Genomic DNA, 26,045 nt, shown 5'->3' with positions numbered 1-26,045 from the left:
TTGAAAGGAAGTGTAGTTAAACGGATGGAGAAACGCACTTGAAAGCCGAAGATTCCTAGCAGGGGTTACGCTTCACTGTGTCCAGTGCTAGAAATAGAATCATGCTTGCTGCCACTCCCTACTTGGCACTTGCATCAAGTTCACGACTAACGTAACCGCAACGTTCTCTCTCTCTCTCTCCTCAATCCCCTCCCGCCAAAATTTCTCTCCTCCTTTCAGTTCCCAAACCCTAATACTTCCCTCAATTTAGGGTTTCTTATATTCTGAACACGAAACCAAAGCTAAGCAAAATCATGCCGTCGCTACTATCTCCGGGTAAAATCCATCGGTTGGAGATGGAGAATTTCAAGTCGTACAAGGGGTTCCAAGTGATTGGTCCCTTCTACGACTTCACGGCGATCATTGGCCCCAACGGTGCCGGCAAGTCGAACCTCATGGACGCCATAAGCTTCGTGCTCGGCGTCAGGACCGGCCAGCTTCGCGGCGCGCAACTGAAGGACTTGATCTACGCCTTTGATGACAGGGAGAAGGAGCAGAAGGGGCGCAGGGCCTTCGTTCGTTTGGTTTACCAACTCGCCAGCGGTTCCGAGATCCAATTCACCAGGACCATCACCAGCGCCGGCGCCAGCGAGTACCGTATCGACGGTAACCTTGTCACCTGGGATGTCTACAATGCCAAGCTTAAGTCCCTTGGGATTCTTGTCAAGGCTCGCAATTTCTTAGTGTTTCAGGTTTGTTCCTGAACTCTCCATTTTTTTTTTCTAGCTCTTAATGATGCTAATGACTTGCTTATGTAGGGTGATGTGGAATCCATTGCGTCCAAAAATCCAAAAGAGCTCACTGCGCTTCTTGAGCAGATATCTGGCTCCGATGAGCTCAAGAGGGACTATGAGCAATTTGAAGAAGAAAAAGCTGAGGCTGAAGAAAAATCAGCGTTTGTTTATCAGAAGAAGAAGGCAGTAGTTATGGAGAGAAAGCAGAAGAAAGAACAAAAGGAAGAAGCAGAGAAACATCTCCGCCTGCAGGATCAGCTGGTAACAATATCTATTTATATATATCTATCTTCCATATAAAGGTAGTTTCCGCCTTTCTGGTTGTATGCAATTCATGTGTGTATGATGCCCAAGGTTCCAATTGGCCTGTTTTAACTTGTGACTTGATGTAGTTCCCTCTGTTTCATATATGCCTAAACATTTTGTTTCATTTTCCTCTCTTTGGCTATATGCCTAATTGGATGAAGACAGGGTGGTATCACTATTAATAAAAAGAAAGACATTTTGAAGGAAAGCATGATCAAGCCCTTTCAGTTCTAGAAATTATATCTTCATGAAGGGACTGCCTCTATTGCCCATGGAAGTCCCCCGTTTCAATTCCATCTAATTTTTTACTCAATCGCTATTGCATGTTTCTTTTTTGTCTGCCACTTTTTTTTTTTTTTTTTTTTAAATATTAATTTTCACTTTTTTGGGTCTGTTCCTCTATCAAAATAACCTTATCAACTCTCCTAGTCGCTTGCAATTGTTAACTTCTAACAATCACCCAAAGCTGACAGTTTGCCTTCAGCTTTCCTGTCACCCTCCTTATCTCAATGCTTTTACAGCATCACTGCTCTTTTGATTTCTCTATTTTCACCCTTCATGCTTTTGGCATGAGGAACATCAATGGGTTTCTTTCAACCTCTGTTCCACCGAAGCAAATCCAGATGCTTCACCCTTGCAGCTTTTACATTGAACTGGTTTGGTATTTAATAGAGATTGTAGATTAAAAGTGGATCTCTGTCTTGAAAATCCAAACTCCAAATGCTACCAACAAATTGAAGGTGCCACTTCCAGTGACTACTATTTCTGTGTGTCCCCCGTTTCTGTTCCCCCTTCTTTGGAACAGCATAAATTTATAGTGAGTCTGAGTCATGCTTTTGCATGGCTTATAATTTCTTTAATAAATAAGCTTTCTAGCAGAGGGTTTTCACAACCCCTGCAATAGTTGGATTTAGTGGCACAGCTACACTGCTACAGCATGTTCGGTCAAGTATCTGCAGATATTATTTACTTCCAACAAAATAAAAGATAGGATTACTTTGTTGGACAGCATTTTCTGCTTAATATTTCAACTAGTAGTTAAATGTGCAACTGTCATTATTTCATACATTTTCTCTCTTGATCTTGAACAGACAGCTTATGGTGAAGTTCTCAAATATCTGATTTTTTTTTTCTTGCAGAAATCTTTGAAGAAAGAACATTTCTTGTGGCAGTTGTTCAATATAGAAAATGATTTTGTTAAAACAACTGAGGACCTTGAAGATGAGAAAAAAAGTCGTGAAGGTGTTATTGAAGAACTAGAAAATTTTGAACATGAAGCTAGTAAAAAGAAAAAAGAGCAGGCCAGATATCTGAAAGAGATTACACAACGTGAAAAGAGAATTGCTGAGAAAAGCAACAAACTTGATAAGAGTGTGAGTATTTTTTTACACTTGGGGTGGGGTGGGAGGACTATCAGTTAAGTTCATTGTCATCACTTTATTATTATCTCCAGCCATTCAATTTTTTGCATAGGTTGGTTCTATTATTTACTATTTAACTTTGTTGCTTTTGGTCGTATTTAATGAGAAGAAAACTGGGTTGAAAATTGTAGTCTCCAGGTATGGAAAATGGTTTGTTATTCTGGCAATAGCATTAGTGGCACCTCAGTATCCCAGTTTGAATCCTCCCTCTCTGAACTAGCAATGCCAAATTCCTGCAGCCACAAAAACGAAATAAAGAGCTAGGAGTACCTGATAATCATCTTGCTATGTTTTTTTAAGTTTTGTTCCTTTTGTTGATTGTATTTGTTATGTTCTTAATGCTCTGAGTAGTTTATGAAATTGTTTCTCTGGGTTTCTCACCTTGCAGCAACCTGAGCTTCTGAAGTTAAAGGAGGAAATGACTCGTATCAATTCGAAAATTAAAAAAGGGAAGAAGGAGCTTGATAAAAAAAGAGAAGAGCGGAGGAGACATGCTGCTGATATAGCGGAGCTACAGAGGGGCATTCAGGACCTCACAGCAAAAGTGGTAGACATACAGGAAAAGGGTCGAGTTGTTGGCAATCAACTTAAGTTAGATGGCAATGACTTGGAAGAATATTTTCGAATGTGAGTGTTTATTTGCTTTAGCTGTTTGCCACCAGCCTATATTTTCTTCTTTTCTTATACAAATAATTGCTTTGTGTTTGGAGTAAACTTAAATCTTACTGAGTTTTGGTTGCACTTAAAATCTTGTCTACCACTTGTTGCTGTGTACTTACGCTAATTGGTAATGCTGGCGAGATTGTTAGGGATATTAGGTAAAAGTATTTCATCAATCCTGTATATTGTTTTCACCTTTTATGTTGAAGGAAATTCCTTTTGTTTCTTGTGGGTAAATTGTGCATCAGTTGGGTAATGTCAAAATGAAAAGGAAAATGAAAACAAGTGTCATTGGCCTGTAGTTGGAACATCTATTGATTTGTGATTTTCATTAATGTTGCTTTGCTAACTTTTATGCAAGAATCATGGAAGTATACACGTCTACAAGTAGTATAGGGTATATTTTTAAGACCCTAATATCCTCCCACAGAGATCATGGCGTTGTTTCTATTACTTGGATTTGCATTTGCTAAAAAGGAAAATTAAAAAATAAAATTAAGAATGCTGAAGCAGAAAATGATTTTTGGATGTTTAAACTGATTTTCTGATTGAAAAATAAACTGATGCAGAGTGTTAAAGAAAATAAAAGTTGATTGATGAAAATTCTAAAATGGTTTGGTTAAAATTAGGAATAGAAGAGCTTAACTTTTTCTCCTACGCCTCTTGAAATTAGAATGCATGGAAAACAAGTGTTGCTTAATCAACAATTTAGTTCAACCAGAGAATATGTAGCTATTGTTTCTTTACAAACAGCATTTTAATCCCAGCCTTACAATTTGCATATCTCTGAAAACCATAACTCTTAAGAACTCTGAAATGCCATCTCATGGGTTGTAGGGAGATGAACTTCATTCCTGGAGCTTCATCCACTGAATAATTTCTTATTCAATGTCCACATGCTTGAAGTTAATTTCGGTGATTTCCGTTTCTCAACAAATCACACTTAAAATTAATTGAATGCTTTTTGGCCAGAAAACAAACAAACATGCTCTGAAACCCTACTTACAAGCAAACTGGTTAACAACATTCCAATAACAGGAGAGTTGGGTACTCAGTCTTCCCCACTCCTACACAGTCTTAGCTCATACCCATAGGGTTATAAGCATACAAAGACAATTTCGAAAATGAAAACAGCAAGAAAACTTGTTGAAACAAAGTAAAAACAACCCAGAAGTTACACCTTAAGATGCATTCTGTTAGAATATCAGAACCTAAAACTGTGTCCAGGAATAGAAAAATAAGAGAACCAAGAACTACCACCCACAAAATATTTTGAAAAACAAGGAAGAGATATATCCAGCCTTTATCCTCGAATCCTTTTTTCATATCTCTCCCTCCTTGCATGGGTGACTTGTTCCCAATTCCCTTACATGTTCAGCACTACTCCTTCGCACGATCGTCGCTTTCCCTCCTTGAATCTCCAGATATGCTCAAACGTGCAAGATCTCCAAATTTGCACGACCCTTTCTTGGACCATCGAACCACACGCCCGCGAGATTCCCTTGGTCACACAATCCTCCTCTTGTCCTTCTTTGCTTTTCAGATTGTAATGATTGGGAGTTTGGGGAGTCCTTTTAGGTTGATTAGGCAAAGTGGTGAGTAAGTTGGTCTGGGAAATTTTTGGGATTTTTGTGGGTTATGGTACAGGGATAAAAAGTGCTAGGGTTTTGGTTTTTTTTGAAGGATGATGGGGTTTGACAAGATAATGGGTCCGGGGAAATGTTGATGTCAAAAGAGATGAGAGAGTTTTTGCGGGATGCGCAAGAAAGGAAGTGACTAAGGTTTGTGACTGAAGGCAACTGCTGATGAATTGAGGGCTTCTCCCTCTTTTCTTTAACTTTTCTATTTTTTTCTTTTCCCTTTCCAGATCTGCCCTTACTTCTTTTTGTTTTTCTTGTTTTGCCCTTGGACCATGGTTGCTGCTTCTGAACTTTGAGCTTTGGGTCATGAATCACTGAAATGATAAACAAGTAGCCCATTAACAATTTATTTACCAAGTGTGTTTTGGATAGGTGATTTCGGGACATAATCATCTCAATTCAAGTAAATAAGTTGGTCCAATTCAAACATAGAGTCCTTTTTCAGAGCCTCAACAACTAATATCAGGCACAAATGTGCAGATAGTGTTGCCTTGATATGGTATTTCATTCTGTGGTCAACTGCCTGTCATTAGGAAGTTAGCCATGCCTTTTCCATTGGAACCTCCTGACAAGCAACCTTTTATTATTATTATTATTATTATTTTTTACATAAATTGGCACTGATTTCCACCAAAACAGTATTCTTGCAGCCCATTTCTCTCTACCCGAGGAAGTAAAAAAATACTTTTCTGTCAGTACTTGGTATTTCATTTATTATTAATTTTTTCTGTTTTTGAACTTGTGATGATTATGTTGCTATTACAGTAAGGAGGAAGCTGGGACGAAAACTGCAAAGCTTAGAGGGGAAAAAGAGCTTCTGGATAGGCAGCAGCATGCTGATAGTGAAGCTCAAAAGAATTTGGAAGAAAATCTTCAACAGTTAAGAAACAGAGAGTCTGAACTGAATTCACAGGAAGAACAGATGCGGGCAAGGCTGAAAAAAATTATTGATAATTCTGCGAAAAATAAGGATGGCCTTGCAAACTTGAAAAAAGAACTGCGTGTGATGCAGGACAAACATCGTGATTCCAAGTAAATTAACTTGTATAGGTTTTTTTTTTTTAATTGGTTAAAGCATCCCCCTGCATTTTAAAGTACTTAGCTGAGGATACTTGTAAAATGTTGTGTGCTACTTTTGATCTGCAGGAAAAAATATGAAAATTTGAAGTTAAAAATTGGCGAAATAGAAAATCAACTACGTGAATTGAAGGCTGATAGATATGACAACGAGAGAGATGCTAGGCTGTCTCAGGCTGTGGAGACTCTGAAACGCCTGTTTCAAGGAGTTCATGGTCGCATGACTGATCTTTGTAGGCCAACCCAGAAAAAGTTTAACCTAGCTGTCACTGTTGCCATGGGTAGATTTATGGATGCAGTCGTAGTTGAAGATGAAAAGACTGGAAAGGAATGCATCAAGGTGCTAATGAGATTTCCTAATTTTCTGTTTTGTGCCATTTTTGTTTCTTTTTTTATTATTTTATGGTTACAAAGTCATCTTTCAGAGCTTAGTTTTTATTTTCTGTTGAAGTCTTTTTGTTGCTTTTGATTTGAATACCTTTTTTGTCTCTGCCTCTGGTATTGGTGATTACACAAAGTGATTAAACCAAAAAAACTGCATAGATAGGGCAATATAATAATGAGCCATTTTCTTAAATATAGTAATAGGAAAAAATGCTCTAGAACATAAAATTTTTGCAATGCAATATGCATTAAATAAAAATATTATTATATTATATGCGATAATATGTTTTATGCTTACTGTATTGCGTACCACATTATTATTACATTGCTAAGTTTTTTATGTTCTAGTGAATTTCTGCCTATTATTATATTTAAGAAAATGGCTCATTATAATATTGCCCAAGAAGGGGTATGTATATTTAGAAAAAAACGAAAGAAGCCAAAGCAGTATTTTTTTTTTGGTAGATTACCTGGAGATCCCCACACAACCTCCTCAAACCACCTTATCCTCGGAGTATGGCCCTTAAGGTTAGCTCTTCATTGAAACAGAGAGTGCATTGGACCACTGTCACCGGAGGAAGGGTGAGACTAATCCCTTTCGAGGGGGAGGTGGTTTCCCTTTGGCATCCAAAGAATTCCAAGAATTTGCTTTGGCCAAGGTTTGAACTCCTGACCAAAGCAAATCCTTGGGCACTTAGTTGCCAACTGAGCTACCCTTGGGGTTTAAAGCAGCATTAATTACTATGCTGATGTATATGTATGGGAACACTACTTCAGCTCAGAAAAAATTATTGATATCAATTTATCATGGACTTCAGAAATAGCATAGTGTCACGTGCTACATAAACCTTGTGAAATTAAGCCCAAAAATTAAGCTAGCTTGGTGCCTTCAAGCTGATGGACCTACATTTTATTGCCTTTTCATCTATAGCTACTAGAATAGTTACCTGTAAGTTGCTGCTTCTGTCTTTCCAGTGGAATTTATGTTTTATTTTGATACAACTCTTTGGTTGCATTACAACAGAAAAATTGTGTAAAATTATCAGAAGAACTATTGCTTCCTATATGTTACTTCACTTCCTACTTCTTTGGTTTCATTGATAAGTTTGTTATAATTGCTGAAAACTAGAATTTTGGTATAAAATGTGCAATTTTGCCTGTTTGAACCTTGAAGTTCTATGATCGGCTTTGTTTGTTGTATGCATTGATTGGAGCATTGATCTCTTTGCTTCTTTACAGTATTTGAAAGATCAGAGGCTTCCTCCCCAGACGTTTATTCCTCTGCAGTCAGTTCGCGTGAAGCCAATAATAGAAAGATTGCGCACATTAGGGGGTACAGCAAAACTGATTTTTGATGTGATTCAATATCCTTTCACTTGTCACTGCTTTGAAGAATCTGGTTGCAAAAGTTTTTACAAGAGCTTCAAATTTTTGTGATTTGAATTTGTTCTAATGTTGGTCCGGTGAATAAAAAGCCTACTTTAGCCCTCTTTGTATCACATCCCTTCGTTGAAAAACCACTGCCCCACCTCTGTTTTGAACTTCTGGCAACTTACTGATTGCTGTTTGCCCTCTATTAATTCACACATGTTCTCTGTTGGTTTGGTTCCAACATAACTTCTTCTCTGCTCTTTCCTTTGTCACAGATCTGATTCATGCACGCATCTGTCTCTGTTCTCTCTCTCTCTCTTTGGGCTGTATTTTGTACTTTGCACTTCACAGTTTACAGCCCACGAATTTTGATCCCATGAGTTCATTCTTATTTCAGTTTTTTTTTCCTATTAATTATACTATCTTCCTTTTTTGACTTCATTCCTCTGTGTATTCCTTTTTTTTCCTCTTGTTCTCCTTAACTACCGTTGTTATTGACTTGTTAATTATGCTTTAGATTGATAGTGATTGCGTGTCTATAGTATGACTTTTGATTATTAATGATGAATATGTCTTTAATTCTGGGTTTATTATTTTTTTGTGTGCATTTATGTGTGAACTATAAATTATTTATCTTGTATTCATAATCTTCAGTATATCAGTCATCTTGCTATCCACCATCCCGCTATTGTGTTTTTGAGGTTGGCCGCTGTGCCGCTATTTGGGATTAACAACTATGTTACATGCTTCCTGCTGCATGTAAATAGTATTTTTAAAATTCTAGAGGAATGTGTAATCAGTAATCTCCTTTAGAAAATTAAAGCATATAAATGGCTGTTTCTGTGGGTGGAGTTATTGTGTCTGTCATTGTGATGTGTAGAACTGCAGTCATCTTAACAATATCAAAGTCTGTTGGTCTCAATTTTTTTGTTAAGCTCAAACATTTTACCATTGCACATTGTTCTCACCAATCTTGTAGTTTATTGCATTATGTTTTAGCTTTTGTTATCGGTGCTGTTTCAAGTATCTCTCTAAAATAGAATCCTCCTTAATTGGATATATAGTTTTTTCAGATGTGACAGATTTTGTTCTGCGGTCTCCTTTCATTATGTATGTTCTGTGCCTTATGTCAATTTTATGAATTCAAGACAGAATACACATTCTATGATTTTAACTAGGTGGTCTATTAAGCATTGAGCATAACTCATTCTTGTATTTTCTCTTCTTCCCCTCTATATGAATACTTCATCATGAAGTTTTGATTTATGCTCATGCTTTTTGTTAATCACTGAATCACATGCCTCCAATGAACTTAAAAGTGCTTTAAGCTTTTCAACTTAACTAGTGCAAGTTTGATCCCTCCTTGGAGAAGGCAATTCTCTTTGCTGTGGGGAATACTCTTGTCTGTGATGATCTTGAGGAGGCAAAAGTTTTGAGCTGGAGTGGTGAGAGGTTTAAAGGTAACTTTTTAATCCCCTATATGTTTTTCCCCTCTGGTTTCTTGTTATCCTTTCTTTTTGGGCACTCAGTTTATAACTTGTACTGAACACTATGATCTTTACACTGAGTTTTTTTTTTTTTGTTGTTGCTTATCTAACAAATCTTTTTGCTTCTGGAGAATCCTACTGTGTATTATTATGAATATGATGTATTCCCATTTCCCGGTGCCTTTAACTCAGTCATACTTGTCAGAGTATAAAATAGTAAACATTGTCTTATGTAATTTGGTTAGTTGTTACTGTGGATGGAATTCTGCTGACAAAATCCGGTACAATGACTGGTGGCACTAGTGGGGGAATGGAAGCAAGGTCAAAACAGTGGGATGACAAGAAAATTGAAGGTTTTTATCAATTTTTTCATCAGTTTTTTTTTTTAATTTGATTCAAAGCTTTTACTCTTGCATTAAACATGTTTTATAGGACTTAATAAAAAGAAAGAGCAGTATGAATCGGAGTTGGAAGAGCTAGGATCAATAAGAGATATGCACCTTAAAGAGTCTGAAGCATCTGGAAAAATTAGTGGGCTTGAGAAGAAAATTCAATATGCTGAGATTGAGAAGGTAAACCGATGATTTTACCTTTTTTTTTTCTTGGTAATAATCAAATTATCAGTTGATCTGACCAGAAAGCTGCAAATCTTTGAAGTTTTAATTGTTGTGGTACAATCAGGCATGCAATTCTTATTTCATTTTATTGTTGTAGTCTCATTTCTCTTTTTCTCTGTCCCTGGTATTTGTTGATGTGCTTGCCATGTATGTATTCACAATCAGTTGATAATGTGGTTTGTGTGGCATATTTGGCCCTGTTTAGAAGAGCTTATTGTTATGCTTATCTACTGCAACAAACACTTATTGGTCTTGTTTGAACCAGTTTATCAAAAGAGATTTTGAAACATTGATAAGTTGTTTGAGTCTTATTTTCTTAAGCTAGAATTTAAAGCTTATGAAAAACAAAACTGTTGTGAAAGCTAAAAAGCAGCTTAGGTGGTAGCTCTTTTTATAATAATTTCTGACTAAATTAATTTTAATGAATTGTGAAAATTTCATTTCTGCATAAGCACTTTTAAAGTAACTATCAAAATTTTATTCTGCTTATTTTAGATTGCAATTATAAGGGTAGTCGAATAAGTACTTACTTAAGCAATTTATCCAAACAGCCTATATATGGAACTGTTCTTATGCTCTTGATAAGTATATAAAGTGGAGCAAACCAAGGAATTAATAAATCATCTTGGATGCTTTTTATTAAAAAATCATCTTGGATGCTTAAAATGTTGAATATTTTCACGGATAAAAACAAAGTTAACCATTGATTAAATTTATGACCCACAACCTTGCCTTTGTTAGGAAAGATAAATATGAATTCTTTGGGTAACAAAATATTGTCAATTTCCTGAATTTTGTATGGGTTCAAGCCTTTCCTGCTTGGAAATGTTTTTAGTTAAACTCTTGAGGAGCTTACACCTGTTGAGACCTTTGGTTCTCATTAGACCCACATGGATCTTGGGTGAACTAATTTGCAACATTGCTTAGTGGAATGGTTTGTAGTTAAATTATAATAACAAAATGACCAAATAAAGCAGAGTGTATAGGACTTATTTGGTAGTATATTCGTTGAGGATGCAAAGTGCATCCAAACTGTAGTAGCACAAGCTCTGTAAATTTTGTCAGCGTTTTAAATTTGGAAATTAATTAATAAAGGCTTTAAAAATTTCAGCATTAGTTATTAGGAAGTAAGTAGAAGATGAGACTGTAGTCTGTGAGCATGAGAAATCTAACTGTGGTCTTATTTTTTTTGTTGGGTTCATAAGCCAATTTGATGCGCTGCCTGTTTGTATATAATTGTATTGACAAATCTATTGAGACCGTTAGATACTTATCTAAATTGTTTAGATGATGAATTGTGTAACAAAGCCAATGAAGGTATATCGTAGGCGTGCTAGTAGAGGATCTCTGGCTGACGTGGCAGAAGCTATTGTGGATGATGTGGCAATTGATGTGGGGTAGGGAATTATGATAAGAATTGGTAGTTATGGTAAGGAAGGGTGTAGTACGCGTGTGGGTAAATGGAAGTTGTTATATGAGTATGAGTGAGAGAAAAAGGGCAGTCAGTTAGTAAGTGAGGAGTGAGTAGAAGGAGAGAATAATAGAGCACTCTCGAATTGCTCTAGTTGTAACCATCGTTTTATTTCTTTTATCCCCAATTCCAGTAAACGTATTACAGAGAACTTCATCTTTTCATTCTTATTTGTATGTTGATAGATACATTCTGCTGTTAACATTACAATTGGTATCAAAGCTTCCGATTCTGGGAGCATTATATGGTATTGACGAGGAATATGGAAAATCGTTTGTCGACGTTGGAGGAAAAGCTTTCTCTATGGTTCACTAACAGCGAAGAACGTTCGCGACGTTTCGAGGAAGGAATCGAACTCCGTTTTCGTCAATCTGAATCGGTACAAGAAGATCTGCGACGGATTATTAATGGAATGATTCTGGATCGCGGTCTAAACGGTGATAATGGGGGAGTAGGAGGTTCCAATGGAGAATCCAATGGAACGAATGGCGGTCCAACTGGTAATGGAGGCTCAACCGGAGCTGGTGGTCCGAACGGAGGCGGCACTGGCAGCGCGGACGGAGGGATCGTTGGGGGAAATACGGGCAACAACGACAATTCTGTGCGGAAATTGGAGTTACCGTTATTTGATGGGGAAGATGCTTTTGGTTGGATCCATCGAGCCGAACGTTATTTCACCATTAATGGAATCACAGAGGCGGAGAAATTGTCGTCGGTTTTGATCGTTTTGGAGGGTAAGGCTCTCCATTGGTTTCAGTGGTGGGAGAGTCAAAATCCTGGAGCTACTTGGGCTATGCAAGATGGCAGTGTGAAGGAGTACAGGGAAGAGTTTGAAAGGGTGGCTGGGCCATTGGGCTATGCTGATGTTAATATGCTTCGTGATATTTGGTTAAATGGGCTGAAAGATGAGATAGTTGTGGAGTTAAACATCAGGGGGCGAGACATGGCTTTGTCTGAGTTGATAGACTTGGCCCAATTCGTGGAAGAAAGAAATGAAGTCTATTCTATTGGGCGAGCAAATCACTGGAGCAGTACTAAGGCCCAATCGAATTTCATTAGTAAGGCCCAAACGAGTTACCCTATTCGTAACATTGAAAATAAACCAGCTGTCGGTACGCAAGGGACACGCGTCCCTGTGCGAACCACTCAAGGGTCAGCCTTATCTCAAAATCAGAATATGAGCCCTCATCGCATGGGTGAGAGTGTCGCGAGTTCAGGGAAATCAAACTCACGAAGGCTTTCCAATGAAGAGTGGCAAGAGAAGATGGCAAAAGGAGAATGCTTTTATTGCCAAGAGAAATTCGTAAGGGGCCATAGGTGCAAAAACAACAAGCAATTCCATCTTCTTTTGATTGAGGAGGAAGACGGAGAGGATGACGGAGGTGGGTTATTGGTTTCGGAACAGTTGGAGGGGGCTGTTGATAAGGAGTTCCACCTTTCCATGCATAGTATCATGGGATTGACATCGAACCAAGCTCTCAAGCTATGGGGCCGCATCGCACAGCAACAAGTGGTGGTCTTGATTGATTGTGGAGCCTCAAGTAACTTCATCAGTCCTAAGGTTGCTCGCGTCACAGGGTTGTCCGTGAGTTCAACACCCCAATATGTTGTGGAAGTCGGCGACGGACACAAGGTGCAGTGTCAGGGAGTGTGTAAAGATGTTGAGGTTCACATTCAAGGGGTGGACATCAAGTTGGATTTGTTCCTTTTTGATTTGAGTGGTGTGGATGTTGTTTTGGGTTTGGATTGGCTTAAGATGTTGGGAGAAGTGAAGGCCAATTTCAGAGAACTAACCTTGCGATTTGACTATGGGGGTAGTGAGGTGTTGGTACAAGGGGACCCAACCTTATCAAAATCGGTCGTATCTTTAAAGTCCATGCTGAAAACGTTGGAGTCTGCTGATGAAGGATTTGTCATCGCTCCTCAACCTGCAGGACGAGTTGACAATGGAGAAGAAGTTCATGCCCAATGGTTGGAAGAAGCATTCGCTAATCTACTGGTGGAATTTGACACCGTGTTTCGGGTTCCTGCCGGATTGCCTCCTCCCCGTTCTCATGATCATGCCATCGAATTACTCCCTGGTAATCCCATTCCCAATATTCGGCCCTACAAATACCCACACCACCAGAAGAATGAAATTGAGAAATTAGTTGGGGAATTATTAGCTATGGGTCATATACGGCCAAGTACCAGCCCCTACTCATGTCTTGTGATTCTCATCAAGAAGAAGGATGGAAGCTGGCGTGTGTGCGTCGATTACAGGGTTTTGAATAAAATCACAGTCCCCAACAAGTTCCCGATTCCAGCCATTGATGAGTTGTTGGATGAAATTGGCGGGGCCTGTATATTTTCCAAGTTGGATCTTAAGTCTGGCTATCATCAGATTCGTATGCGTGAAGAGGACATTCCCAAGACGGCTTTCAGGACTCACGAAGGGCATTACGAATATCTTGTGATGCCTTTTGGTGTGTGTAATGGTCCGTCCACGTTCCAGGCTCTCATGAATGAGGTATTACGTCCTTTTTTACGCAAATGTGCTTTGGTTTTCTTTGATGATATCCTTATTTACAGTAAGGATTCCGAAGCACATCTTGGCCATTTGCGAGATATTCTTCAAGTGATGAAGGACCATAGTCTCTTTCTGAACCGCAAGAAGTGTGAATTTGGGCGTTCTCAGATCGAGTACTTGGGGCATATAGTAACTACAGCTGGGGTGATGGTTGATCCTGCTAAGATTTCAGCTATGATGGATTGTCCTGTTCCACGTAATGTCAAAGGATTACGTGGGTTCCTTGGCTTGACAGGTTACTACCGCAAGTTTGTCAAGGATTATGGGAAGATTGCTCGCCCTCTGACTGCCTTGCTTAAAAAGGATGGGTTCTTGTGGAATGAGGAGGCACAAGTCTCGTTTGAATTGCTGAAAATTGCTATGACCACGGTTCCAGTCTTGGCTTTACCGGATTTTTCTCACGAGTTTATAGTAGAGACTGATGCGTCAGGCAGGGGGGTAGGGGCTGTGTTGTTACAAAAGGATCGGCCTATTGCGTTCCTCAGCCGTGGATTTAGTGAACGGGCTTTGGTTAAGTCTGTGTATGAAAAGGAACTCATGGCGATTGTTTTTGCGGTGAATAAATGGCGTCATTATCTAATGGGACGTCATTTCACTATCCGAACTGATCAAAGAAGCTTGTGTTTTTTGATTGACCAACGGTTGCTGTCTGAAGATCAACAAAAGTGGGTTTCTAAGTTATTTGGCTTTGATTTCACTATTCTGTTTCGTCCAGGTAAGGAAAACACTGTGGCTGATGCTTTGTCTAGACAAATGTGTTTTAATGCTATGACTCAGATGCAGTTTGATGGCTGGGAGGTAATCCAGACTGAACTTCAACAAGATGCACGATTTCATAAGGTGATTCAAGAGTTATTAGTTGACCCTTCGGCTCATGAGGGTTTTGTTTTGCAAGGTGGACGGCTGTTTTATAAAAACCGTTTGGTATTGGCTAAGTTGTCTGTTTGGATTCCTAAAATTCTCAAGGAATTTCATGACTCGGTGGTTGGAGGGCATTCCGGGTTTAATAAGACTTACAAGCGCATCAGTAATTGTGTTTTTTGGGAAGGCATGCGCAAGGATATCCACGCGTATGTGGCAGCTTGTGTGATTTGTCAACGCAACAAGCATTCCACATTGGCTCCTGCTGGATTATTACAGCCACTTCCCATTCCTTCACAGGTTTGGAATGACATTGCTATGGATTTTATAGGGGGCCTTCCTATTTCTAATGGGTTTGACACTATCTTGGTGGTTATTGATCGGTTCACAAAGTACTCTCATTTCTTGGCTCTGAAACACCCATTTTCTGCAAAGTAGGTAGCCAATCTGTTCATTAAGGAAATTGTGCGTTTGCATGGGTTTCCTTTATCCATTGTCTCTGATTGTTCATGAGTTCTTTTTGGGGAGAGTTGTTTCGCAAGGCTGGAACGTCTTTGAAGTTCTCTTCCGCGTATTATCCGCAATCCAATGGTCAGACAGAGGTTATGAATAAGTGTGTGGAAACTTACCTTCGTTGCTTTTGCCATCCGCGACCCAAACAATGGATGCTTTGGTTACATTGGGCGGAATTTTGGTTTAACACTAACTACCATGAATCTGCTGGAATGACTCCGTTTAAGGCCTTATATGGTAGGGATGCTCCTACTCTTCTTCGCAGTGGCAATCATCCTTCACGTTTGGATGCTGTGGAGAAATTGCTTCAGGAGCGAGATGTGATTTTGCAAGATTTGCACCACAATTTGGCACAGGCTCAGTGTCGTTTTAAACAGTATGCTGATGTCAAACGTCGCGATGCGATTTTTCAAGCTGGTGACTGGGTATTTTTAAAGTTGCAGCCATATCGGTTGAAGTCCTTAGCAACGAGACTCAATGAGAAGCTTAGCCCCCGTTTTTATGGTCCGTACAAGGTGGTTGAACGCATTGGGGCTGCTGCGTACAAATTAGATTTGCCTAGGGAATCCAAAGTCCATCCTGTTTTTCATGTGTCCTTGCTTAAGGGTGCTGTCCAGCCTTCCACATTGGTGCAACCCTTGCCTCCTATGCTGACTGATTCGTGGGAATTAGTGGTTCAGCCACTCAAGGTGCTGCACTGGCGTCTCAATTCTCAAGGGTTCACTGAGGTGTTGATTCAATGGCATAATTTACCTGATTTTGAAAATTCTTGGGAGTTAGCTTCTTTCATTGTGCGGCGTTTTCCCGAATTTCACCTTGAGGACAAGGTGAAAGATTTGGGGGGAGTATTGTAACAAAGCCAATGAAGGTATATCGTAGGCGTGCTAGTAGAGGATCTCTGGCTGACGTGGCAGAAGCTATTGTGGATGATGTGGCAACTGATGTGGGGTAGGGAATTATGATAAGAATTGGTAGTTATGGTAAGGAAGGGTGTAGTACGCGTGTGGGTAAATGGAAGTTGTTATATGAGTATGAGTGAGAGAAAAAGGGCAGTCAGTTAGTAAGTGAGGAGTGAGTAGAAGGAGAGAATAGAGCACTCTCGAATTGCTCTAGTTGTAACCATCGTTTTATTTCTTTTATCCCCAATTCCAGTAAACGTATTACAGAGAACTTCATCTTTTCATTCTTATTTGTATGTTGATAGATACATTCTGCTGTTAACATTACAAATTGTTATGATTCTAATTAACTTTAGGACTGTAATTGACTCATAGGATCATAAATGACAAGGCAAAAAAATAGTGAGTTTAAGTAAGAGTTAGAATTGCATGGTTTTTTGTTTATTTATGAAAACATGCACCAATCAAAGGCGAGCTGACTTCATTTAAGGTTTGGATGTTTGAAGTTATGATAATTTCTTTGTGCATCTAGATGTCAGAAATAATTATAAAAACTTATTTTGCAATGGAAATTATGTCTATTATGTCTCTGTATTCTGGCACAATCTCTCCCTCTCTGTGTGCATATGGTTATAAGTTATATGCTTATTCACGAAGGGATGGAGCGTCAAATAATTCCACATTGTAGGGAAAGGACTAATGAATCTATGACTTGATAGTTGATATGGTATTCATAAGTCCCATGTGGTCTAGGATTGCCTAACATGTTCTTTGTGCTTTTAACTTTTGCCAGCGAAGCATTGAAGACAAACTTTCAAATTTGAACCAAGAAAAAGAGACCATCAGAGAAGAAATTGAACGTATCAGTCCAGAACTCCAAAAGGTGACATTGGCAATTTCTTTGTTTAGTGTTAGCAGTATTCTTGTTTACCTAACTGGGTACTTGGTGTTTACACTCTGCAGTTAAATGATGCTGTTGACAAGAGGAATGGAGAAATACTTAGGCTGGAGAATAGGATAAATGTAATCACTGATCGGATATACAAAGACTTTAGTCAGTCAGTCGGAGTTTCAAACATACGTGAGTATGAAGAAAACCAACTAAAGGTTGCTCAAAATGTGGCAGAGGAGAGGTTGAACCTGAGTAGCCAACTTTCAAAATTAAAATATCAGTATGTTCCTTCTTCCCTTTTTACCTAAATTATTCTTTGAATGGGAAATAGATTGGTGTTCAGTTTGTCTTAGGATGGAGTGGAGAAGTCTGTTGGGAGGATTGCAGAGCTCATCGAACGGCTCTGTTATTAGTTCTTTTATTAAGCTTGTAATTCATTTATTTCTGTATTGTGTCATTTTCTAGATATTGGAGTTTGTATTTCAAAACCTTGTGAATCAATATATCAGTGTTATTTCTGTTTTTCATTCCTTGGTATTGGTTGATTCTATCAACTGGTATCAAAGCATAGATCCGAAATTGGAATTGTGTATGGTTATTACTAGGAGAATGGAGGAAAGATTTGAGTGGATTGAAGAACGCCTGAGGCGGACAGAAGAGAACCATGCTGGAATATTGAGACGACTTGATGCCTTTATGACAGTCGCAACCAGATGCAGTAACTAGTGTCGTTCTCGGAGGGGGAGATCAAGGAGGAGACTTTGCGATTCGGAGGAGACAGACGGAGGAACATATGTTGAGAACCACAATCATGAGGTACCTGGGAGAAAGCTTGAGCTCCCAGTGTTCTTTGGAGAAGGTCCCCATGGTTGGTTGACATGCGTCGAGCATTATTTCTACATCAATGGCATCACTGATCATGAGAAGATTCCAGTAGTCATGGTGGTTCTTGAAGGTGAAGCTCTAGATTGGTACCATTGGTGGTCTCAAACGGCAACAAGGGTGACTAGGGCTGATTTTCGAATGGACATCATAGCTCGCTTTCAGCCTGATTTGTTGGACAACCCTCAAAGTGAGCTTTTGATCATGAAACAACTTGGTACTGTTGCTGAGTTTAGAAGAAATTTTTAGCGAGTGGTTGGCATTCTTGGGTATGTCGATGAAGAGACTCTTAGGGGGGTTTGGTTAAATGGGCTTAAAGACTGTATAAGGGAAGCATTATTGATGAGCCCAAATTTCAGCCTACCAGAAATGCTGAATATGGCCCAAAAAATTGAGAGAAGAAATTTAGCATGGGCTACTGAAGGATTGGGATATTACGGGGGGAAATGGGACCGGGACCCAATCGCTCCAATGTTAAGGCCAATTCTGGATATGATAGTCGCAATACATGGACTGTCAACACTAATCCAAGATTAGTCAACAATGAAGTTTCCAGAATCACAAACCAAAAGGATGTCACTAACTCTAACTCCACAAATTCGTGGGTAGCAACCAAACAACGGCGGTGAACACCACGAACGACAGAGGTAGGAACACAGGTCGACGCTTGACGCAAGAGGAGATCCAAGATAAGATGAATAGAGGAGTATGTTTCAAATGCGACGCTAAGTGGAACCCTGGTCACCGTTGCGCCACCCGTTAGGTTCATCTCCTCCTTGTTGATGAAGGTGGTCCGCTTGACGAGGCGTTGGAAGATAGTTTTTTTTTTGGGGGGGTGGGGGGCAAGTAACGAAGCTCAAGGGAATGAGGGGATGGCTCTTCAATTGTCGGTGCAAAGTTTGTTAGGCCTTTCCTCTAGCTGTATTTTCAAACTTTGGGGGAAAATTAATGGGTAAGAGGTCATAATCCTTATTGATAATGGGGCATCCCACAATATCATCTAGCACTAAGGCTGAATTTGAAGGTGGAAGACACTTCCATATTCCAAGTAGAGGTGGGAGATAGGCATCGTTCCAACTGCAGAGGCGTATGTAGGAAGGTAGAAGTCATGAAAACTTATTTTTATTTGACTTGGGAAGTGTGGACATTGTGTTAGGGCTTGATTGGTTAGGTAGCATGGGGGAAATACAAGCTAATTTCCGGGAGCTTACTTTACGGTTCCTATTTGAAGGAAGGGAAGTATTATTATGGGGCGAGGTGTCCTTGTCTAGAACCATGACTTCTTTCAGGTCCGTGGTGAAGGCTCTTAGTGAAGAGGGACAAGGTTTTCTGGTTGAGGCCATGCCTGCACGTTTAGAAGAAGATGCAGCTTCAGGTTCTGAGTGGGAAGAATTAAATCAGTTGCTGGCTAAGTTCGATGATCTGTTTCAAAAACCCTTTGATTTATGTAAAGAACCATTTCAACCCAAAAGCTTAAATTGTTGGATGAAGCTACATTTATGGTTTTATATATCCTCTAAGATGCCCCCTCACACGAGAGCCCATTAGGCTTAAATGGTGGACAATGCATAGGCCTACCTACTTGTGCTAAGAAACTCTACAAGACTTAATTAGGCCTACCTACTTGTGCTAAGAAACTCTACAAGACTTAATTAATTATTAATTAAATGGGGGGCAATGAGAATCAAACCAGTGACATCGAGGCTCTGATACCATGCAAAAAATCAATTCAACCCAAAAGCTTAAGCTGTTGGATGAAGCTACATTTATGGTTTTATATATCTTTAACAATTTACCTCCAAAGAGACGTTAGGACCATGCAGTTAATCTGAAGCTAGGTAGCCAAATTCCAAATTTGCGCCCCTACAAGTATCCTCATTATCAGAAAGTTGAAATTGAGAAAATAGTTTTTGAGATGTTAGATTTTGGCATGATTAGACATAGCAATAGTCCGTATTCTAGTCCAGCAATTTTAGTGAAAAAGAAAGATGATAGTTGGAGGGTTTGTGTCAATTATAGGGCCCTCAATAAATTAACAGTACCAGATAAATTTCCCATTCTCATTATCGAGGAATTGCTAGATGAGTTAGAGGGCTCTAGCTTATTTTCTAAACTGGATTTGAAATCTGGGTTCAATCAGATCCTAATGAGGGAGGCTGACATTGATAAAACCGCTGTTAGAACCTGTTGAGATATATAGTCCCACATTGGTTGTATGTGCAACTAATGTGGAGTTTATAAGGCCTTGGGCACTCCCACCCTTTGAGCTAGCTTTTGGGGTGGGGTATCCCAAGGTTCTTTACATGGTATCAGAGCATCGCCGTCCCTCATTTTCTCTTGTGGAATTTCTTAGCACAGGTAGACTGGGCCTGTTGCATCTCCACTCTTCAAGCCCAATGGGCTCTTGTGTGAGGGGGCGTGTTGAGATATATAGTCCCACATTGGTTGTATGTGCAACTAATGTGGAGTTTATAATGCCTTGGGCACTCCCACCCTTTGAGCTAGCTTTTGGGGTGGTGTATCCCAAGGTTCTTTACAAAACCCATGAAGGCCACTACGAATATGTAGTTATGCCTTTTGGATTAACGAATGCCCCTTCCACGTTCCAATCCTTAATGAACGAAGTACTCAAATCGTACCTGAGGAAATTTCTTCTTTGGTATTTTTTGATGACATCCTCATTTTTATTAAAGACAGAATCTCTCATGTTGAACATCTAAGGCTGGTGTTTGAAAGCACGAAGGCAGCATCAGTTAAAAGCTAATAAAAAATGCTGCTTTGGGAGGTCACAAGTGAAGTATGTGGGGCATATTATCTCTGAAAAGGGGTTCATGCTGATCCTAAAAAAATTCAAGCAATGAAAGAATGGCCAGTTCCCAAGGATTTAAAGGGGTTGCGTGGAACTTTGGGATTGGTGCTATAGGAAATTTGTCGAAGGATATGGAAAATTAGCTCAGCCCCTCACTGAACTGCTCAAGAAGGACAGGTTTTGTTGGTACGCTGAGGCGCAAACTGCCTTTTCTGCTTTAAAGGAGGCAATGTGTACAATTCCTGTTTTGGCTTTCCCTAATTTTACTAAGACATGCATGGTGGTTACTGATGCTTCCAGGGAAAGGGATGGTTGCTGTCCTGATGCAAGAAAACAGACCCATCGCTTATATCAGTCAAGCTTTTTCCCCTATAGCACTTACTAAATCAGTATACGAAAAGGAGCTTATGGCCATAGTTTTTGCAGTCCAGAAATGGCATCATTACCATAGTCATTTCCTAAAAGTGTACACTAGGAAAAGATACAGGAAATCACTACCACTTAGTGCTGAGTCAGCACTAAGTTTGTTACAAGAGAATATTCTTACAGCCAAAGCAGGTGCAAATGGGCAAGTGTTGAGTGCTGATGTGGATAACTGATCGAATGGAATTAGCATGGAAACTTGTTAAATAGAGGTGGTGCATTCTGATGGGAGCATAGTGGAAATTCAGAAGTCTTTTTGGAGGATTGCAGAGCTCCTCGAACGGCTCTATTATTAATTCTTTTATTAAGCTTGTAATTCATTTATTTCTGTATTGTGTTATTTTCTGGATATTGGAGTTTGTATTTCGAAACCTTGTGAATCAATATACCTGTGTTATTTCTGTTTTTCATTCCTTTGTATTGGTCGATTTACAGGTTGGAATATGAGCAAAATCGGGACGTGAGTTCACGAATTCAAGAACTGGAATCTTCTCTAAGTTCTTTAGAGAATGATTTGAAACGGGTACAGAATAAAGAGGCTGAAGCAAAGAAAGCAGCCGAGAAAGCTACTGAAGAGATTAATCAGTTTAAGGAAGAAGCTAAAGGTATATTTGGCGCAACTTGTGTTTTCTTTATGATATAGACACAACATTATTTAATTGCATTTCTTTGGATTTGCTCTTTTTTTTTCCCTTCCTCTTTAGGGTTGGGGGATGTTATTGGGGTGAAGGGTTGGTTATCAGGGTTTAGGGTTGGTTGTGTATCACTTCAATTTGTTTTTTATTTTTTCTGCCTCGGTAGTCTTATTGTTTCTTTGTTTTCTTTCTACTTTTGAAGAGTGGAAATCAAAGTCAGAAGATTGTGAAAAGGAAATCCAAGAATGGAAGAAGAGGGCTTCTGCAGCCACAACAAACATATCCAAACTTAATCGTCTGATAAACTCCAAGGTTAGATGGGCAATAATTCTTGTCTCTTGTGTAACTTACAAGCATAATTTATAGATAGCCAACAAAATCTTTAGTGTCTTTACAGGAGGCACAGATTGAACAGTTGATCCTGCAAAAGCAGGAAATATTAGAGAAGTGTGAACTAGAACAAATTATCCTTCCAACCGTATCAGATCCTATGGATACTGGTAGCTCAACACCAGGTCTAGTTTTTGACTTTGATCAGCTAAGTAGGGCACTGAAAGATAGGAGACACTCTGACAGGGATAAAATTGAGGTAGAATTTAAGCAAAAAATGGATGCATTGATATCTGAGATGGAAAGAACAGCACCAAATTTGAAGGCATTGGACCAATATGAGGCTCTGCTAGAAAAAGAAAGAGCTGTAACTGAAGAGTTTGAAGCTGTCAGGAAAGAGGAGAAGGAAAAAGCGGAAAGATTCAATGCAGTTAAGCAGAGGAGGTACAAGTTGTTTTTGTTCCTTTCGACAGTACATGTCTTATCTATAATATTAGTACATAAGCAATAATTCTAAGCATGCATGATTTAGGTGGGACACGTTAATGTCTTAACATAAAATTACATAGGGAAACGTGAAAAGAAAAATGAAATGGCCAGTTGTTTGTAGAAGTGAGTTGTACTTTTTAACAAGTGAGGCTGTGCTGAACTGAGTGTAATTTATCAATTTTAAGCAAATGGTGTAATGCTCTACTATACCATACAATACATATTCTATTACATGAGCATGGGTAATTCAGTGTTATATCGGTTTGGAAGGGGAAGCCCTTCTTGTAAAGTAAGTACAGGAGTGCAGGTGAAGTTGATTCTTAGATTTTTTTTAAAATGTATGATTATTTAAATGGAGCAGACGGAATACTGACATCAAGAGGAGTTTAAAAGCAAATCTGTGTTTGAATTGCATGATAGTTTTATCTTACTCTATTGATAGACATGTAGATATGAAACACTTTTAGCTCATCTTATGAGAATGTGAACCATATATCTCAAGTTTCAAAACATATTTACTACTATGATTTATTGATTGTGGGAATAGTTACTATCTGTGTATGCAGTTTTGTTATAATCTAGCTTAGCATCAGAGTAGTCAATATCGGCCAGAGCAGGGTGGATCAATTTAGCAAAGTGGTACCTCAATTGTGGTGCTCCACGGACATGAATGGTGTCCATAGTGGCTGCTATTAGGGTTTTTGGTTTAGATCTGGTCTATCTAGTCTCTTGATTGGAAAGCCCATAGTGGATCTGGCTGGCACACTGAACGCCAGAATTTACTCCACATTTTGCTGTGGCTGGTTTAACTCTGTTTCAACCATAGCCTCTTGAAGAAGTCTTCTGCTGTTCTGTTTCACACAATTCATGCCCAGCTGTGTTCCTTGTGCCCTAATGTGAACTTTTATTTAATAAAACTATTTTTTTCTGAGCAGAAAATTTATTCAGAAATGAATTGACATAAATGTCCGTTGTTTTGGTATTTGGTTTCACTGTCCATAAGTAAAACTATCTTTCTTTTTACTTGCTTATTTGGTTGTGCTTTGAAGACGTTATTAGAGTAGTTTAAAACATTTTGACTGGTATGAATAATGAATTTTTCTTAAATTTTGAGTATTGAAACTCTATTGTTCAATTATTTATGGTACAAAATTAAAAACTTTTAGGATGATTTTGTGTTTTACACTTTTTAAGTATGTTACTCTGCACCGCTTTCTGTCATTAGCTACTTTGGCATCGCATAATCGAATCCAAAAGAACCTTTATGACCCTTCAGAACTGTGATGGTAACTTCACATAATAGAATCCAGAAAATATGTTCTCATGTTAAAAGATTCCTATTAAAAGTTAAATCAGCTCCTGGTCAGCTTGATTATTTGATAATATCACTTTTACGGATAAGGGTTGAGAGATGTTTCTACCAAGCTCGTTTTGAAATTTGAAATATGTGTATTTGCTATTGTGCATCCCATCTGCCTTTGGTGATGCCAAAGTTTTTGTGTTGAATACAGGTATGAGTTGTTCATGGATGCTTTCAACCATATATCTGGTAATATAGATAAAATTTACAAACAACTTACAAAGAGCAACACACATCCTCTGGGTGGAACAGCATACTTAAACTTGGAAAATGAAGATGATCCATTTCTACATGGCATCAAGTACACTGCTATGCCTCCAACAAAGCGCTTCCGTGATATGGAGCTGTTATCTGGTGGAGAAAAGACTGTTGCTGCACTTGCGTTGCTATTCTCCATCCACAGGTATAGAATTGCTTGTACTTGTTAAACTAATACCCCTACCCCTACCTATATGCAGAGGTGCACCCTTAAGGTATGGATCTTTAAGTAACTTAAGCATTTTTTCAAACTTAGATTTTATCAAGAATCAATTCAATCCAAAAACTTAAGCTGGTGGGTGAGGGCTTTTTAATGGTTTATACTATTCTCTAACACGCCCCCTCACATGAGAGCCCACTGAGCTTGAAGGGTAGACAATGCACAGACCCACCTATCTGTGCTAAGAAAACTCCACAGAGAAAGTGGGGGGCGGTGAGAATCGAACCCAAGATACGAGGTTTTGATACCATGTAAAGAACCAATTCAGCCCAAAAGCTTAAGCTGGTGGGTGAGAGTTTTTTAATGGTTTATACTATTCTCTAACAGATTTGAACAAGAGTGTCTTTCTGGTTTTTAGTTATAATAATAGTCTTATCTAAGCAATATACTGACACATCTCGCATAAAGTAATTTCCCCGAGTTTTGATCAGCATGTTCCATTAACGTGGTTCCCTACTTGCCTCTTGTTTCAGCTATAAGCCTTCACCGTTTTTCATTTTGGATGAAGTTGATGCTGCATTGGACAACTTGAATGTTGCTAAGGTTGCTGGCTTTATTCGTACAAAATCTTGTGAAGGAACGAGAGCTAGTCAGGATGCTGATGGTGGAAGTGGTTTTCAGAGTATCGTGATTTCATTGAAAGACAGCTTTTATGACAAAGCTGAAGCGTTAGTTGGGGTTTACAGGGACTCCGAAAGAGGGTGAGTTTCTTCACATTGTATTTGATTTTTATATTATCATTTTGCCCTTTCTTTTCGGTATGTTGATGGCATAAATCTCGTGTATCTACCCGGTTTACATGATGTACAATGTTTTTGCTTTTTGCAGCTGTTCGAGAACTCTCACATTTGATCTGACTAAATACCGGGAGGCCTAAAATTTATTCATAGGAGGGTACAGTTGATAAGCTGCCTGCTATGTACATAGATAGGTTGCATTTTTATTTCTTGTTTAAAGATGGCCGAACTTGTATCTGTATCTCATTATCATCCCTTTTGTCGATTTCGTTTGTTTAAGTTACCGGTTGGGTTCTTTTTTAAAATTATTGTAAATAGGACTTCGACGCAGGAGACTCCCTTTGTCACTGCAAATGCCATGTAGATGCAGTAGCTCGATGTCTAAATATTCGTTTTTTAATTGTATTTTATTCATTGAACTTTTTTCTCTGCCCTGACTTTCATCTTCACATTTATGCTACTTACAGTTCCCGTAAAAGTCAAACGGGCACAAGAATTTAAGCATATTTACGAATTTAGTCTATATGGAAGAAGAGGCGAAGTCTGTAGTGGGCTCGCTCAATAGGTGAAACATTTATCAATTGCACGACTTCATTGCTCACTGTTTTTTCTTGTGAAATATAATGTATATTTTATGGAACATGAAAGTTATTATGTGCAAATGAATTTAACAAATGTAATATTTATCAACATAATAATGAATTAATTTAACTCTAATGCTTTTCATCTCTTTTTTCTCCACATGTATACTAATCCATCAGCTAAAATTTAACCTTCGTCACTGTATTTTTAGTTGAAGAGAAATTTAATAATCTTGGAATTTACTGTCAACCTTTCTGTATCGTTATATAAAGAAACTTTTTTTTTTTTGAAAATTTGCATAAGAAAGTTTAGTTGAAGTTTTTGATGTTGAATTTTATTCCTATCCTATTTTAATAAATGAAGAAATTATGCTTTAATT

The 26,045-nt window shown here is 38.7% G+C and overlaps 1 protein-coding gene across 1 annotated transcript; it reads left to right on the top strand.

Moving 5' to 3' along the window:
* The first annotated feature begins 53 nt into the window (after positions 1-53).
* LOC133317454 (structural maintenance of chromosomes protein 1) lies at positions 54-25,493 on the top strand. Its single transcript, XM_061519323.1, has 18 exons — positions 54-731; positions 798-1,034; positions 2,219-2,452; positions 2,889-3,127; positions 5,566-5,832; positions 5,947-6,217; positions 7,501-7,624; positions 8,982-9,092; positions 9,365-9,472; positions 9,552-9,691; positions 16,843-16,932; positions 17,013-17,221; positions 21,491-21,660; positions 21,893-22,002; positions 22,088-22,464; positions 24,021-24,272; positions 24,821-25,048; positions 25,176-25,493. The coding sequence occupies exons 1-18, from the start codon at positions 294-296 to the stop codon at positions 25,222-25,224; spliced, it is 3,654 nt and encodes a 1,217-aa protein (XP_061375307.1). The 5' UTR covers positions 54-293; the 3' UTR covers positions 25,225-25,493.
* The last annotated feature ends 552 nt before the right edge of the window (positions 25,494-26,045 follow it).

This window comes from Gastrolobium bilobum, unplaced genomic scaffold (assembly GCF_033153095.1).
Source record: "Gastrolobium bilobum isolate Gb01-03AN ecotype WA unplaced genomic scaffold, APGP_CSIRO_Gbil_v1 utg1629, whole genome shotgun sequence".
Taxonomy (NCBI): Eukaryota; Viridiplantae; Streptophyta; class Magnoliopsida; order Fabales; family Fabaceae; genus Gastrolobium; species Gastrolobium bilobum.
Note: the sequence above shows the minus strand (reverse complement) of the source record. Positions and strands in the feature narration are given on the sequence as shown.

Bases quoted from the DNA above. Each gene is read 5' to 3' on its own strand.
- LOC133317454 (XM_061519323.1), top strand. From the start codon at position 294: ATGCCGTCGCTACTATCTCCGGGTAAAATCCATCGGTTGGAGATGGAG. The intron at 16,933-17,012 runs GTGACATTGGCA...TACACTCTGCAG, and splicing joins TCAGTCCAGAACTCCAAAAG to TTAAATGATGCTGTTGACAA. The intron at 21,661-21,892 runs GTATATTTGGCG...CTACTTTTGAAG, and splicing joins GTTTAAGGAAGAAGCTAAAG to AGTGGAAATCAAAGTCAGAA.